Source organism: Hyperolius riggenbachi, chromosome 3 (genome assembly GCF_040937935.1).
Source record: "Hyperolius riggenbachi isolate aHypRig1 chromosome 3, aHypRig1.pri, whole genome shotgun sequence".
Lineage (NCBI taxonomy): Eukaryota > Metazoa > Chordata > Amphibia > Anura > Hyperoliidae > Hyperolius > Hyperolius riggenbachi.
Window position 1 is genome coordinate 188,662,171 of NC_090648.1, and position 18,267 is coordinate 188,680,437.

At 40.6% G+C, this 18,267-nt stretch overlaps 1 protein-coding gene across 1 annotated transcript in view; it reads left to right on the forward strand.

The window, feature by feature from the left end:
- The window catches only part of SCG3 (secretogranin III), a 69,542-nt gene that overhangs the window by 12,457 nt on the left and 38,818 nt on the right, over positions 1-18,267 (forward strand). The window contains exons 5-8 of the mRNA XM_068275446.1: positions 2,559-2,701; positions 11,956-12,117; positions 14,793-14,958; positions 16,480-16,596. Coding sequence (XP_068131547.1) covers positions 2,559-2,701; positions 11,956-12,117; positions 14,793-14,958; positions 16,480-16,596 — 588 coding nt within the window. The remainder of the gene's footprint in view (positions 1-2,558; positions 2,702-11,955; positions 12,118-14,792; positions 14,959-16,479; positions 16,597-18,267) is intronic.

An 18,267-nucleotide genomic window follows, 5' to 3' on the forward strand; every position in this document is an offset into this window, starting at 1 on the left:
AGTATAATTCCGAATAGTTATTTGAATTGGCTAAATACTTCAGAGTCAGAAGCATTGAACCAACCAGAAAATGCAGAATCTTTCCACACAAATCGAATTGCCATGGTAATTATACACCAATCACAAAACTTTAATGCTACCAAGTATTTCCAAGTCTTTTGATTGGCTTAAAATGTCTGTGGTTGGTTCAAGGTAAGTCACTGCATTCTCTGATTAGTCCAATACTACTGAGTATTTCCACATTTCCAAATTACGTACAATTGGAAATACTTGGTAATACTGGACTAATCAGAGAATGTGGTGATTTACTGCAAAAATCTGAAAACCGCAGACATTTTAGGCCAATCAGAAGACTTGAAAATACTCTGTAGTATTTGTGTCTTGTGATTGGACGATAATACTGCATTTCTGTTTGGTTCAGTGCTTTCGAGTTCTGTGATTGGGCTAAAAGTACTGAGTTGCGGTAAATTGGATTTCTGCAGAAATGCGATTTCCAAATGGCATCCATACTTAACATGCACAAACAAGGTTCAACTCATGCCAAGTAGCACCAATAACTCACACACGGCCTCTTTCCTTACTATTACTGGGCATGTGCAGACCTTACTGGCTGGGTGCACAGCAAGGTGAACAGCCAGAAGGGAACTAGTGCTGGATCGGTGGGCTTTACCATGGTTTGAAAGCCAATGACCCATCCAGATGCCTCCAACCACTGAGGAAAGTATTTAACAGTTTATTTTTCACAGACTTCAGGTGGGCTTTAATCAGAAATTTTAAAACTTTTTGTAAAGTGCACTAATGCTTAATTTCTTTGGTGTTGTTATTCTCATTGATCCTTACTTCTTCCTGTAACCACATTAAAAAAAAAAATATAAGAATACTACGCTTTCTATAGCTTTACACAGAGTCTGAAGCCTGCATTCTCGCAGCAAAATGAGGCCTTAATCACCCCGAAATCCTCCTTCCTGAAAGAGGCAGAGCTTTGTGCAGTAGCTCTGCCTCTATTTGCATCAATCCCCATGGATCACCGCCTCCTCCTGCCCCTCTCAGTCTTCTTTCACTGAGAGGAGGCGAAGATCCGTGGAGATTGACGCGACTGGAGGCAGAGCTACAGCGCTAAGCTCTGCCTCCCCCGGGCAGTAAAATCCACATCCTGGAAAGTCGTGGATTTTTGCCCCTGGGATTTTAGGGTTATTAAGGCCTCGTTTTGCCATGGGAAAGCTGCATTTTATCTATGACATTAATGCTGAAGAGGTCTGGCTAATAAAAAAAGTTCATTTTTGAGGCTTCAGTGTCTCTTTAAGTCTTATTGCATGAAAAAGGCAATTATTATCATTATTTATATAGCGCCAACATCTTCCACATCGCTGTACATAGTATAGTGTCTTGTCCCTCAGAGGGGCTCACAATCTAATCCCTACCATAGTCATAGGTCTATGAAAGTATCGTGTAGTGTATGTAATGTAGTTCAGGGCCAATTTTAGTGGGCAGACAATTAACTTAACTGTATGTTTTTGGGATGTGGGAGGAACCTGGGGTGTTTAGAGGAAACCCACACAAACACAGGAAGAACATACAAACTCTGTACAGATAGTGCCCTGGCTGGGATTCGAACCAGGAACCCAGTGCTGCAAGGTGAGAGAGCTAACCACTATGCTACTGTGCTGCCCTTGATATTGTTACTATCATTATCTAACCTCCCTACCATAGTCAAGACTATTTGGGGAGAAACCAGTTAGCATACTGGTATGTTTGTAGGATGCAGGAGGAAACTGGAGTGGTTGGGAAAACATACACATTCATGGGGAGAACCTCAAAACTCCATGGCCTAGCTGATATTTGAGCTATGGACTTTAGCACAATGCCACCTGTATATAAACTTTTAGTTTTAATGCAGAACTCCAGTGCATAAAGGCAAAATTACATGTACTACAGGGACAAACATCCTTACCTCACTGGGGCACTTCTAGGTGTCACAACATCCACTTTTGCTGCCAAGGGCATTACTAGAGACTATTGCCACTCTAATGACACTGACATAAGTATGAGTGACTGTTACTGCATCACAAGAGAAATCAGCAAAGACACTAGGCACACTTCCAGGGCCAATAGCAAGTACACTACCTGAAGTATTACTAAGACATTAGCACTGCACAAATGTTCACAAATGTAATTTACTAAAGTTTTATAAATCATTACTATATTCTGATTATATCCCTTTAACCAGTTAAGTGTTGCAAGCTCTTGTCACCTAATCGCTTCTGTTCTCCAACCTTAATGAATCAGCCTCAGAGAGTGGTTAGTTTAGTTTGGATACTAAAGGCATGATCGTGTTTACTTCCATGTGAAGATGAAATACATTAATGGATTGTGCTTACACATAGACACATACTGTACATTTACAGTGGTAATGAGTTGGAAGAGGTTTTGAAAATGGGCTCTGAAGTTTAATGATGCTCTAGTGAATGTGGCGTTACAATCATTAGTTCTGATCTAAATAGCATTTATAATGAGATGCTAAAATAATGAACTACTCAAAATTTCATTTATTCTCTTAGATGATCCCGATGGTCTCCACCAGTTAGATGGAACCCCATTAACAGCTGAAGATATCGTTCAGAAGATTGCCATGAGAATCTATGAAGAAAATGACCGAGGGGTATTTGACAAGATTGTTTCCAAGCTCCTAAATCTTGGTCTGGTAGGTAGAAGATATGAATGTTATTTGACTAATGGAGTGTTGTGCTATCACTTTTCCAGGCTCTAGGGCTACACTATACTGTATACACATCAAGTGCTTTTCCCCCAGCTTCAGAACTACAATTACTAGTATCTTATCCAGTAGCTGTACCTTGATTGCAGGCATCTCAGAGAAAAGTCAAAGTAAAGATAGCCATACACTTATAAATTGCCACCCAATGTGGTAAGGCGACTGATCCCTTTCTCTGAGCGGAGTCTGATCAGAGAGGGATCAGTTCCTACCCCACACTGCACATCGATTTTCAATAGATTTCATAAAGAAATTGATCCAAACGCAATGCTATGGGCTGCCGATCGACTGCTGCTCTTGCCCAACCTTGTTCGACAGGGAATTTCTTTCTTGTCTGACTAATAGGACATGTGGGGAAATAGATTTCTGTCAGATTATATCAAAGTTATTGAATCTGCCAGAAATTGAACAGGAAAATCGATGAGTCACATTTAGTCTGTGTATTGGAATGTCATATTTTTTATTGAGTAATCAATGTAATGTAAAATGGCTCATCCACAAATATGAAAACGTTATAACAACTAAGATTTGTATCATTTCAATCAGATGATTCATGAGATTATTTCAGTGAAATATTACTTGTTTTAGGCTGCTTTCACAGTTAGATGTTACTAGCGCACGTTAGTGCAGCCTGTAACGCAGCCCACCGCACAGCAATGAAAAATCAATGGGCTGTTCACAGTGCCCACGTTGCGCTACATTGAAAGCAAAAACAAAGTGCTGCATGATGTGCGTTATAAGCGGCTAAGCCGCGTTAGACTGTTCGCACATGCTCCGTGATGTTGGAGGAGGAGGTCTCCCAACCTCCTCCTTGGCCAGGCACATGGCTAATTAATATTCACTGCATGGTGTGACGTGCAGTGTTTACTTCCTGGGGCGCCGCTCTGTGCGGCGATTGGCTGGCGGGACCACGTGATGCCGCATGTGTCCAGGAGTACGCATCACGGCATCACAGGACGCATGAAGAGCCGCATAATGCGGCTCGATCTGACGTCCAGCTTCAACCCCACTATGCGTTGCGTTAGGTGCACGTTATGCGACCTTAACGTAGCACCAAACACAACGTCTTAGTGGGAAAGAAGCCTAAAGCCATTATGCCACATGTAGGATTACAGTGTTGTTGATCAAAGTGGAAACCATATGTACTGGAGCCACAGCTATGAAAATCATTGTCCTTTGCTCTTTCTGTTTTAAGAAGATCTTTAGCCAAAGAGCTAAATACATAGCTAGATTAATTTCTTTATTTAAAATATTAAAATAACAAGTGTAGTCTAGTGCTGGGCTAGACTACACTTGTTATTTTAATATCTGCACTCTTAGTGGATCAAGTGGATAGATTCACTTTTATTGAAGCAGGAGCAGGGTTGCAAACATCCAATCATCTCCCCATACAGTGCCGACTCCATAGTATAGCTTTATTAAAAATGTGTGTATGTGCATGCGTGTGTGTGCGTGTGTGCTTGCGTGCACATGCGTTCGTGTGTGTGTGTGTGTGTGTGAGGGGTGGTGTTGTGATTCCCATACACTTGTATGTGTTTGTTTACTTAACAATGTGGGGATTGTCCCTGAGCCCTTATTATTGAAACAGATGGTCCCGCTTCCTCATCCACTCTGAGGAAGAGGCTTTTTAACCACAAAGATCCAGGTCCCCTGGATTTGAGAGTGGACCTATTCAAGCCTATTTTGTACACTTCCTATTTTAGATTTTTTTTCCTGTCTGGTGTAGGCCTACTATGTATTCTGTATGGCCTTTTTATAATGTTCTCAATCAGATTTTGGACTAGTCCATCTTGTCCTGGGGATTTTAAAGTGTAATTGTCGGGCATAAAATCAAAAGTTAAAATCACTGTTACTTTTCTTTTTTATAAAAAACAAAAGTTTACTTTCTTAAAACAGAAAGAAGTTGCGATAATTCAGGTTGGAGTGAGCTTGAGAAGTCTCCCAGTGCATCACTAATAAATGATCATTCCCCAGTTTACCTGACTCTTATTTGGTACGTTGCCGCAAAAAGGAAGTTGCAGGGCATGATGGGTTGTCTTTTTTTGCTTCTTTATTTCCCCTCAGACTTAACTAATGTACAGAAGCAAAAAAGGACAACCCAGCATGCCCTGCAACTTCCTTTGTGCAGCAACATACCAAATAATGATCATTTAAAAACAAGAAAAGTAATACAGATTTTAACTTTTGGGTTGCCTGATTAGCATCCTTATTACTTGTAATAAGGTGCATATGCATGCACAATTACTGTCACTTACAGGGATAGGGACTCAATCACTTGGTTGACAGTTTGGGGTTTAGTTCTGTACAGACATGTCACTAGCCTACCTGTACATGCTAATGAATAGTGATAGTCAATGAGATGTAAATAATTCAGTTGATACAGAAGTATGTCAATTATGTATGCAAATTTATGTAACTTAAACTGAACCAATCGGATCCTGCTGAGGTGGTATTTAATTGGTCAATTTGCAAGCTGGATATATTTGCATACAAAATGTGTACAGTACTGCACCAACTCAGGATTATTTTCATCTCATTGACCACCCCTACTAATAACGTCATACTGTTGGTGCAAAGCAAGGCGGGGGAACAATGCACATCACATAATGGAGCAGGCGTGGAAAGGAGGAGGATAATTGCAATGGCCTGTGCTCAGATGAGATGATTCGGCAGTCTGGATCTCTGGCCAACACATTGAGGCTGTCATACACACTAGATTTTCAGCAGAGGTGCTTTTAGGTTTTAAGCAGACATACTGTTTATTGTTGGACCCAAAGCTGTGTTACTTAGTCATATCTGTGAGTGGAATCCTAATATATATTCTGTTATTATATACTGCATTATACTACATTCAGCTGTACTCTATACTTATCCAGGATCGCATCCATACTAAGTCACTCACATTTAGCTGTAACTGTATGAGATATTTCTGCTGATCTGCCCCAGTTGCTAATCTTAAATTCGAGTTAAAGAGCAACTGTAGTGAAAATAATGCAAGTAATACATTACAATATGAATCTATAAATTAGTTAGTGTTTGCCAGTTGTAACATTTTTCCTCTACCTTATTTACATTCTAAAACCGATCACAGGTGGTAATATTTTTTGTACTGGCAAGTGATCTCAGAACAATGTTTGTTTACTGTTCTGAAGCCAGTACCAAATATACCTGGTCCCTCTGGGGGGACGGGGGAATCCACATAGCTAATAAGCCTAGGCTAAACATCACTGGGAGGACAAGGTGAAATTCATTATACAGCAATATATAGATATAGCAAGTGTTTCTGATGCTGAATCCAGGAAAATTACCTTAAACGTGGGTATCCTGAATAATTTACTACTATATGTCACCACAGTGCCTCTTTAAGTGCTGTCATCAATGTCAATAGATCTTCTTCCAGTAATTAGATGAGACCAAATCAGGGATGAACTTATAAGTGGAGCTGGTCTGCTTCCAGATCTTTGAGTGGATAGCTTATTTATATTACATACTAGTAAAAAGGCCCGCCCTTTGAAAAACAGGCGCTAGGCCACGGCCGCTTTCCACCCGCAACATGAGCACAGAAGCATCCTGCTCGCCCATCCCCCACCGCTGTCTGAAGTCTATGCACACAGGGAGATGTTGCTTGCTTGGCAGTTGAAAAAGCTGTTATTTCCCATAATGCAGGGGTCTCAAACTCAATTTACCTGGGGGGCCGCAGAAGGCAAAGTCAGGATGAGGCTGGGCCGCATAAGGAATTTCACAATCGCGGCGCATCGCCGCCTCTGCCCACCCCTCTCACTCTTCCTTCACAGAGAGGTGCGGGGAGAGGCAGCGATTGACATCAGGAGGGGCAGAGCTGAAGCTGAAAGCTCTGCCCCTTCCAGGAAATGCCGGCGGATTGCCCCCCCCCCCCCCCCGGGCGATTTGGGGGCTCTGCAGACCTCATTTGGCGGCGGGGATGCGGCGGATTACTTGGGAGCACTGAAGCGAACTATAAGGAAGCTTTTGCCAGCGAGGGCCAGAAAATATTGCATCGAGGGCCGCAAATAGCCCGCGGGCCACGAGTTTGAGACCCCTGCCATAATGCAATGAGGTTCACAGACAGCAAACTGTCAGGTCTGGAGGCCCGGACACAGGGACAGAGGAAGACGCAGAGACACATTGGTTTTATTATATAGGATATACAATATAGCATTTACAACAACAGGGCAAAGAAATGGAACACGTTCACCTGACTGTTCTGTAGTGTAGTCTAGTTTCTGCATACTGCCTATTCCAGACTTAGGAGACGAGAATATTTAATTAAATAGCTTGCTTTATAAAAACTTGTGATTGTAATATGGATTGTATGGTACCTTCAAATGTGAACTGATAAAAGTATTCTTTGTACCCATTACCAGTTTATTAACAAATTCAACCCCAAATGAGAAAAAAAGCCAATTTTCCTTCTTAGAATGTATCTTCCAGCTTGAGATAACTCTATTATTATTATTATTATTATTATTAGCAAGGCAGGGGCAATCCTTATGAATCATAAAAACGTATCTTCCCTGTGACAACATTACTATTATATCACTTACATCACTTGCAAATGAAGAACAATCCCATGGATTCCTATTCCTTGCCAATATAAAGATAGTTGTCTCCGCCACATCATTAGGTGAACTGAGGTAATCCAGCAGTCCACAAAAACTATTTTATAACACATCAGCCTGACGAAATATTATAATACTCTAAAGACATGATATAAATAGAAAAAACTTCTTGTTACAGTACAGTGCAGCTCACGTTATCCGGGAATCTGAGGCATAAATGTATTTTTATGCGTGGGAAATGCAATAGCATAATATCATGGTGACTGAAGTCATTCTCTCTCTGGTAAATGATTTAAACTGATGCTATTTTTAATGAAAGTTGCACTAGTCATCAATACAGCGGCTGGCAGTGTATTCCCTCTGCTAGCTTAGTCACCCAGCTCATGTCTTACCATTCAGGATAAGCACCGACTTGCTCTTCTCCCTGTAGCTTGTGGAATTGATTTATTAAGCTTCCTGGCGTCTAATTTCTTCATTTATCGTCTGCAGACCTGCCTGAGACGTGCCGCAGTTCTGACTCTGTGTCTTTTACCTCCAGCTACTCTGTGCAACCAGTGACTGTAACTTAAGCCATAACCCTGGAAATGATATACCATTAAACTTCCATTTTCCTGTCACCTTTAAGATCGAAGTATTTTTTATGACATTCACTGCCGAAATATGTTACGTTAACACAGGGTAAAAAAGCATAATTTTTATGTTTACATTTAGTAAATACAATGGAAATATCCAAACTCAGTATTTATAAAGAAAAAAGGAAATCTTATTTATTTATTTATTGTTTATTTAATTACACCCTCACAGTAAAGTAATATTGCATTACTTAAAGAGAATCTGTATTGTTAAAATCGCACAAAAGTAAACATACCAGTGCGTTAGGGGACATCTCCTATTACCCTCTGTCACAATTTCGCCGCTCCCCGCCGCATTAAAAGTGGTTAAAAACAGTTTTAAAAAGTTTGTTTGTAAACAAACAAAATGGCCACCAAAACAGGAAGTAGGTTGATGTACAGTATGTCCACACAGAAAATACATCCATACACAAGCAGGCTGTATACAGCATTCCTTTTGAATCTCAAGAGATCATTTGTGTGTTTCTTTCCCCCATGCACTGAAGTTTCAGGCTGCTCTTTTCTTCCTGCAAACAGCTTTGCCCTTGTTTGTAATTCCTCAGTATGTGAAAGCCCAGCCAGCTCAGAGGACGATTTATCCAGCTGATTAGAGCAGCTTCTCTCTTCTCTAAATAACACACAGGCAGTGTGCATAGAGGGGCCAGGAAGGGTGAGTTCATAGCAGAACCACAACACTAAAGAACTTGGCAGCCTTCCAGACACAGGCCGACAAGTCTGACAGGGGAAAGATACATTGATTTATTACAGAGACTGTCATAGTAGAAAGTGCTGCAGTTAGCCAGAACACATTAGAATAGCTTTTGGAACATGTAGGATGATAAAAAACAGGATGCAATTTTTGTTACGGAGTCTCTTTAAAGTGGACCCAAATTAAAAATACAAGATTTCAGAAATACAATCTATTTTCTAAATTATAATGATACATAGCGGCCTTTTTTCAGCTGCATGATGACAAATATAAACTATTTTACATTTATTGGAGGAACCCCTCCCTTCCTTTCATATTGTCGGGATTTTCCGGCAAACTGGTGGAGGAGATAAAAAACAAAAACAAAGCACAGGCTGCTACTGATGATGTCACAGGGGAGGTGATCTCAGCTTGTGTGAAATTTCACATATACCACGCCCCTGTGAGGGAGGGTAGCTTATGACAAACACACCCATGATCTAAAACCTCCTACTAAGCTCAGAAGTAATGGCTACCACCTGTATAACCCTAGTTATGAAAAGAGAAGGGTGAAAAGCATGCACTGAAATGCTCATAGGCTTGAAGGAGTGTTTATTTATCTTTGTATGTGTCAGAGTGGTGCAACTAAATATTTTGAATTAAAAACAAAATTTGGTTTGGGTCCGCTTTAATTCATAGAGTGGTAATCCAGGAATAGCCCAATGTATTAATCTCCACATGCAGAATAGAGTGGAAATCCAGGAATAGCCCAATGTATTAATCTCCACATGCAGAATAGAGTGGTAATCCAGGAATAGCCCACTGTATTCATCTCCACATGCAGAATATAGTGGTAATCCAGGAATAGCCCAATGTATTAATCTCCACATGCAGAATATAGTGGTAATCCAGGAATAGCCCAATGTATTAATCTCCACATGCAGAATAGAGTGGAAATCCAGGAATAGCCCAATGTATTAATCTCCACATGCAGAATAGAGTGGTAATCCAGGAATAGCCCACTGTATTCATCTCCACATGCAGAATAGAGTGGAAATCCAGGAATAGCCCAATGTATTAATCTCCACATGCAGAATATAGTGGTAATCCAGGAATAGCCCACTGTATTCATCTCCACATGCGAATATAGTGGTAATCCAGGAATAGCCCAATGTATTGATCTCGACATGTAGAATAGAGTGGTAATCCAGGAATAGCCCAATGTATTAATCTCGACATGCAGAATAGAGTGGTAATCCAGGAATAGCCCACTGTAGTAATTTTCGACATGCAGAATAGAATGGTAATCCAGGAATAGCCCACTGTAGTAATTCTCGACATGCAGAATAGAATGGTAATCCAGGAATAGCCCACTGTAGTAATTCTCGACATGCAGAATAGAGTGGTAATCCAGGAATAGCCCACTGTATGTATCTCCACATGCAGAATAAAGTGGTAATCCAGGAATAGCCCAATGTATGAATCTCGACATGAAGAATAGAGTGGTAATCCAGGAATAGCCCACTGTAGTAATTCTCGACATGCAGAATAGAATGGTAATCCAGGAATAGCCCAATGTATGAATCTCCACATGCAGAATAGAGTGGTAATCCAGGAATAGCCCAATGTATGAATCTCCACATGCAGAATAAAGTGGTAATCCAGGAATAGCCCAATGTATGAATCTCGACATGAAGAATAGAGTGGTAATCCAGGAATAGCCCACTGTATTCATCTCCACATGCAGAATAAAGTGGTAATCCAGGAATAAGCCTACTGTCTGTATTAATCTCAATCCAAACCAAACAAGCAAACAAGAAGGGTAAATCATTTTACATTGGTCATGCAACACTATTTATGAATGCTGGTAAAATAATAGCTTTTTGTTTTATTAGACGTTATGCTATTTCATTGCTACAGCTCAGTTTTCTTCAATTTTTGATACTTTAACATGGAGGTTGCCATTATCAAAGCAGTGTAAAAAAGGTGAAATGTAGACTGAATGATTAGTACAATTATAAAAATTGGCATAAAATGCAGAAACATGATAAAGAGGAATTACAGGAAAAAATACCATGTTGAATAAATTATTTTCTGAAGCATGATTTCATTGAAAATAAATGATCACACTAGATATAAAATGGCATAGATTACAGGCAGCAGGTATGGCTACCGTTAGGCAAAGGGTCTATAAAATGTAAAAATAAAAACAGCCAGCAAAACATGATTAGATTTCTGTTGAGGTTTGGTTTGATTTAAGTGAAGAAATTGCCAGGAATGTTTCTGGCACATGAGCAAAGTTTCTGGAATTAATATCAACCACATAAAATGGTGAAACATCAGCTCTGACCTTTTTATGTGTTGGCCCAAATGCCAGCCCTTTGTGGTGCGTGAGACAGTGGGAATGAGCATGTCGTGTCTCCAGAAGACAATGGTTTGGCTGGGATGTAGCAATGAATTAATTATTACTTGTTGACCTTTAGTAGGATTTGGCTGGGTTACCAGATGCAGTTTTTTGTTCTCTGTTTTCTTTATCAAGTTTTTAGTGTCTTAAATATTTTTGTAGTATGATCACTTTAAAAACATCTTTAAGCTTATTTAATAGGAAAGATAAAGGGCAGTTATTTATATTAATTAAACAGCAGGCAATTCTTATGTATTTGACTGTTGGTGGGGCAGACTAAGGGAGGAGGTAGAACATTTTTAAGAAGTGTTGTTTTAACAACGTTCATAGCATACAAGACAATGTTACAAGACAATGGAAAACAGTATTGAAAGATTACCTGCGCAAACTGCTATAACTGGGTTCATACTTAATTTAACAAGTACAACAGTCCTTTAACTTTTTTTACACCAAATGGAAAGTCTACTCCCTGTAGACTATGGTAGGGTCATTGAATTGTGAGCTCCCTTAAGGAACTAGGAGTGATGTAAATAGTTCAAAGTTTTCTGTAAAGTCCTATCAAAAAAAGTACTAAAATGAAATAAGCCAAAAAAAAAAAAAAGCATGAATGAGTTGTATTTGTTTGGTATAGGAAACAGTTACAATCTTTATTTCTTCTTTTTTCTGTATGAGGTTTAACTTCAGTGTCCCTAAGAAAACAAGTGAACAGCTCATTATGCTGATTATTATCAGTGAGAGAGCTAGGCTATGCGGAGTTGTGGGTTTTGACTTCTGCCTTTAAATGGATACTGAAATTAATGATCCACTTGGCCTCTCTTGCAACTGGAAGCATTTCTGTTGGACTGATGCTGGGGAATGATGTAATGAACTAAGTATAGTTTAATGAGCATTATCTTCTTTTCCAGATCACAGAAAGCCAGGCATACACATTAGAAGATGAAGTGGCCATTGTTTTACAGCAGCTAATTGCTAATCAGCCTAAAAATCGTGAAAAGGACTCCGAAGATCTTGATATTCCTGCAACCAGGTCAGACGTCATTCTGGAGGAAAAACAGGAGGAAAGAATGGTAATTCTCTTTACATATTGTGAATGGCGAATGTGGAGTGCTGCGCACTCTTCCCCCTAAGGAAATAATTACTTTACTGCAGTGTACATAGAAGATGTTGAATGTAATGGTATGTGATAGATGCCAGAAATTCAATTAAATGATAGAAGCTAAAGTAGACATAGGAGCTAATAAAACCTTGTTTCTTTTGCCATCTCTGCATCGCTGTTGACAGAGAATATAGGAAAAGCAAAGATTACAGTTGTATATTCATGTACCAAAACTATACTTGGTAGTCATAATATATGGCATGTAAAATTTTTAGCTTTACATCTCAGGAGCACACATATTCTACTGCTTGAAGCCCCTTGCCATGCCCATCCTTCTGTCATAGCTGGCACACTGGAGTGATTTTTATCTTACACTAGCTGATGATCCGGCATTGCCCGGGTATGAAATTGGTTGTTGTTTGCTCTGCCCACTTTTTCAAACACACAGTCACTCAATGACCAAGTTTATGAGATTTAAAGCAACCTTGCTTTCACTTACTGTTAGCCTCTTCACAATTGTTCATGCACATAGTCTTTTGCTACATCAAAATGTATTGTTATGCATTAAAACGCCTGTGCCTTATCTGCATTCCTACTGAGAAGTGTCACGATCCCTATGTACTTGTGAACTTAAACAGTAAATTATAAAGGGGGAGTTTGAAGCTAAGAGAAATTATCAAGAAGACAGCTTTTTATTATTATTTAGTGTTTATATAGCGCCAACTACTTCTGCAACGCTTTACAAAGTAAATACTCGCTAACTGTCCTTCAGAGGGTCTTACAATCTAGTCCTTACGATAGTCATATGTCCATTGTAGTTTAGGGCCAGTTTAGGGGTGAGCCAATTAACTTATATGTATGTTTTTGGGGTGTGGGAGGAAATCTGAGTGCCTGTAGGAAACCCAGAACACAACACAGTGCAGATAGTGCTCTGGCAGGAATTCTAACCAGGGACCCAGCACTGCAAGGCTAGAGTGCTATCCACTATGCCATAGCTGGGGGTTCGTGTTGTCTCATATGTGGCCAGCTCTTGCTATAGCATAGCACTAAATGAGAAGTCTTTCCAAAGGGTTAAGCCAGAGTAACGGGTGGATTTATGGTCCATTTCATGATCCTGAATGACATGTCCTTGACTATTATTTACATGTAGTCTACTATAGTGCTCAACTACCCTTATAATGCTCCCTATTACAGTTCCTGCATTTTTTTCTAGTAAATCTCCCCCCCCCCCACCCCCACCCCCACCTGCAGACATTTGTATGGAGTATAATGGATAAGTATCAGATCGGCAGCACCTTTTCACATCTGCTGTTGTGCCTTCTTAGTCCGCTGATCTAATGACATTGTGGTTGATTCATCAATGTAGTTTGCACTGTACAGCATGAAATCCATTGATGAATCAACCCTTATGTGTCATGTAATGTAACGATCATGCGAGTACCGTACTGTGAATGGTAAAGTTGCAGCAGGAGGGCAGCAGGTAAGAAGAGATAACATGCTAGAATTTATAACTTTTCAGACCAAGTACATATTTAGATTTAATATTATGGAGAACATTTACTGAGAAATGTTATGTATTATGTTCTATTGAAAGCATAACTATATTCTGCAGTAAAATACAGTACATTCAGGGCCGGATTTAACATAAGGCACTGTAGGCATGTACCTGCAGGCGCCTGATGATGGAAAGGCGGCTCACTCCCTGTCCCGAGTGCCTCCCTCCCTCCTTCCCTATGCAGAGTCCCAAGCAGAGAATAAATGAGAGGTTACTCACCCAGCTCTCTGCAATCCACTGACGAGATCTTCCTTCAGTCGTGGGCAGCACTAGCTACTTAATGCTGAGGGTGCCTCTGACTACCTAATGCTAAGGGACATGTGTAGCTACTTGTGACAGGCAAGGGAAGTAAGGGAGAAGTGACAGCTGGGCCTGTCAGCACACTTGCGATATGCTTTGGTAGGGGTTTGTAGATTTATGAAGGGCGAAGTCTAGGGTGCGAGGACATCTGTACCTATAGGCTCCTGTTATGTAAATCTGGGCCTGAGTACATTAGTTAACTACTAAAGTACATGGAGTATGTGCAATACTGTCAAACACTCGGAAGTAAGGTCTTGTCCATTGGAGACAGCATATGATTAGTAGTATGTTTTGTTTAACTGCATGCAGATAATCGTAGGCAAAACTATGACCAAATATTTTACTCTTGTGGTTTGTGCTAATTTTCATTCTGAAAGAAATATCTAATGCAATAACCTTCTTGCCGGTTATCCCGAGCACAGCTCGGGGTAACCTGCGCAGGAGGACCTTTTTTTTTTTTTACTGCACGCAGCTAGCACATTGCTAGCTGCGTGCATACCCCGATCGCCGCCGCTCGCCGCCGATTCGCCACTACCTGTCGCGCCGCCCCCCCCCCCCCAGACCCCTTGTGCAGCCTGGCCAATCAGTACCAGGCAGCGCTGAGGGGTGGATCGGGATTACCTCCGACGTCCTGCCCCAGCTATCATGTAGCGAGCCCTGGGCTCGCTACATGATTTAAAAAAAATTTCTTTTAAAAAAGTGCTGCGTCGCCCCCTTGCCGTCAGAATTGGACCGGCAAGGGGGTTAAAGTGTATTGTACTGTGTACTTAATTAACACTGTGTTCTTCTAGGAGCCACAAGATAAAGAAGTTTCTCTAAAGAATATCAATATGGGTGACCTGACACCAACAAGTAATCTGGAACGGAGAAATGAAGTAGCAATGCCAATGGAAGACAATTTTGAAGATTTACAATACTTTCCAAACTTCTATCAGCTCATAAAGAGCCTCAATTCAGGTATGTGATGAGCAGTAACCACACATGGGCACAAACACATACACACACACACACCACACATACACACACACACCACACATACACACACATACACACACACACCACATATACACACACACACACACCACACATAAAACACACACACACACCACACATACACACACATACACACACACACATATACACACATACACACACACACACACACCACACATACACACACACACACACGCACACCACACATACACACACCACACATACACACACACATACACACACACACACATACACACACATACACACACACACACACACACACCACACATACACACACACACACACCACACATACACACACACACACACACACCACACACACACACCACACATATACACACACACACACACACACCACACATACACACACACATACACAGACAGGAGCATAACTAGCGGGGAGAAGGGGGCCCAGAGCTGTGAGGGGCTCCAACTACTAACCTTCCCTTCCTCCGATACAGGGGACTATACTTCAGATCAGGTGTTTTGTGACTACACTTTTTATAGGTGTGAAGATCATGATATTCACACTTGTTTTATGACCCTTGTGAGATGTGCTCCAAGGCCATGAAGGGCGAAAAGGGGAGGCAAGGGGAGGGGTGTAAACATTGGAGGTCCCTATCAAAGTTTTGCTTGGGGGGAGGGGAGGCATGGATTGTAGTTATGCCACTGCACACAGACAAAACACACTCGGGTTTTATTTTATATACATAGCATAGTCATCCTGCAGACCTAGATGCAACAGAAAAGGAGGTGGCCAAAGTGGAGGACAAAAGAGTTTCATGTGTGGAGGGAAGATTATGGGTTGATTGGCATCAGGAAATTAGTGAGCAAATGTATGAATGTAACTTATAGAGAGCTTTGTAAAGAAAAAAAAAGGGGGGGTGGGGGGTTTAAAGCTCGAAGTAGATTTTCTGGATAATTGGCAGCCAATGGAAGGACTGGCAGAGAGACGCTGCATCAGAGGAATAGGTGTGGAGGTGGATGAGAGCAACAGAGACTGGAGACACACTGGTCTGTGTTTAGCAGCTCACAGAGTAGGATGTTGCAGTAGACAAAACAAAGGGCCTGACTAAAAGTCATAAAAAAGAATGCTTTCGAAAAATAAAATGTTGTCTGTTAACTATTGGGAATTCAATTTTAACTCACCTTAAAGAGAGCTTTTGATATCAGTTTGACTTTAGTTTGTCTTAGTTATGGCTCCTGTTTGGAACTATTCTGTAGCATAATTAATAACCAGGCCATTCAACTGATGTCACACTGAATGCAAACTGATGTGCCATACTCATACCAGTGCACACTAGACCTCAAGCTTCCTAAAAGCTTTCCTTGTACTTCTGCCTTATACATATTGGATTGCATGCAAGGTGCATGAGGTTAGTGAACATGACCACTTCAAACATCAGTGTCCTGCAGAGGATTCACATTCCATGCCTTCTACATCATCTCCCCATTTGACTTACAGAAAATGATGCAAAAGAAAAGGAAACCTTAATAACGATAATGAAAACTCTCATTGACTTTGTGAAAATGATGGTAAAATATGGGACGATTACACCAGATGAAGGAGTCAGTTATTTGGGTAAGTAATAAATACATTCATTTTTTAATCTATATTGATTGCTATTACTGAAATAAATGCTTCTTATTTCTTGCAGTTGACAGTAATGACTTAGAAAAAAAGCCCTTTAATTACAGCTAAGTGCAGGGGAAGCATATGATGGGCTTTTACATTTATTTACAAAGTTTTTGGCAGTGACTCAGTTTGGTTATTGAAAATCAAGTGAACTTGTTACGGAATGCTTTTTAGAATGCAGCCTAAACAATAATGCAAACAGTTTGCGCTATTCATTTCACCACTTTGCATGCTGTCAATGCCCATCCCCATATACAACCTAGACCAAGAGTGCTCAGCAGAAATAAGGCATTCAATTCAAAAGACATATTCCTGCACACAACAGATCGCATGAAACTTTAATGTTCCTGTGACCTTATATGATCTGCTGATCCATACCTTGAAGAAGGACAATGGGAGGCAGGAATGTAGCAATAGGGGTTGCAGAGGTTGCAAATGCATCGAGGCCCTTGGGCCAGAGGGGCCCTGAAGGGCCCTCCCTCAACTACAGTATTAGCTCTCTATTGGTCCTGTGCTCATAATAATGACCTCTATAGATACTTTGAATAGTAGTAATCATTAGCAAACTGTTCCCCATCCCCTTCTTGCACCTCTGTGTTTGTCTTTGGCAGGTTTTGGTGTGCCATATCAATTGTTATGTATAGAGTGCTTGGGGGGCCCCATTGTAAAACTTGCATCGGGGCCCACAGCTCCTTAGCTACGCCACTGATGGGAGGTCTGGAAACACTGGACTATCTTGTGATCTGCTATGTGTACAAATCAAACTAAATCGATCACATTTTTATTAGTGTGCTGCACACTAATGGACTAGATTCTGCAACTAGTGGTAGCTTAGTCATAGCATGCATATACAGTACAGGACTAAGTTGGTTAAACAGGGTTATTTCTGGCCCATCTATAACCTGCCATTCCTATGAGTGGAGATCCCAAAAACTTCAATCTCTTGCTACATTTCCATCATTCTGGCTACCACAGAGCAAGTATTATGTATCTCTAGATGTATTGTCCCTTAAAGAGAAACCATAATCAATAATTTAACTTCATCCCAATGAGTAGCTGATACCCCCTTTCCCTTGAGAAACCCTTTACTTTTTTCAAACGGATCATCAGGGGGCTCTGTTTGGCTAATATTGTGCTGAAACCCCTTCCACAGTGTGATGTCAGGACCATGGTCCTGACAGTTTCCTGTCTGTGAACCTCATTGCATTGTGGGAAATAACAGCTGTCTACAGTGTTTCCAACTGCCAAAAAAGCAAGCAGCTTCTCCTTCCGGTGACATCACCTGCCAGCAGTAAAAATGTTACCATGTGATAAATGTCAGACTGTAAATCAGGGAGAGGAAAGATTTTACAATGGGTAAACACTGACTAAATCGTTATTGTAAAAATGAAGCACTTTTCTATCGCAAAAAAAAAAATAATTTGCGTTATTATTTAGACTTTATTTTCAAATCATTTTATGTCATGTAAGAGTAAAAGATTTTAGTCAGGTTACATTTTTTAAAATTAATATTTAATACTATATGTTTCTAATCATACATGTGTTGTAACTTATGGACCGGAGATTGAAAGTAGCCTCTAACCCTGGCATGGGCAAACTTGGCCCTCCAGTTGTTAA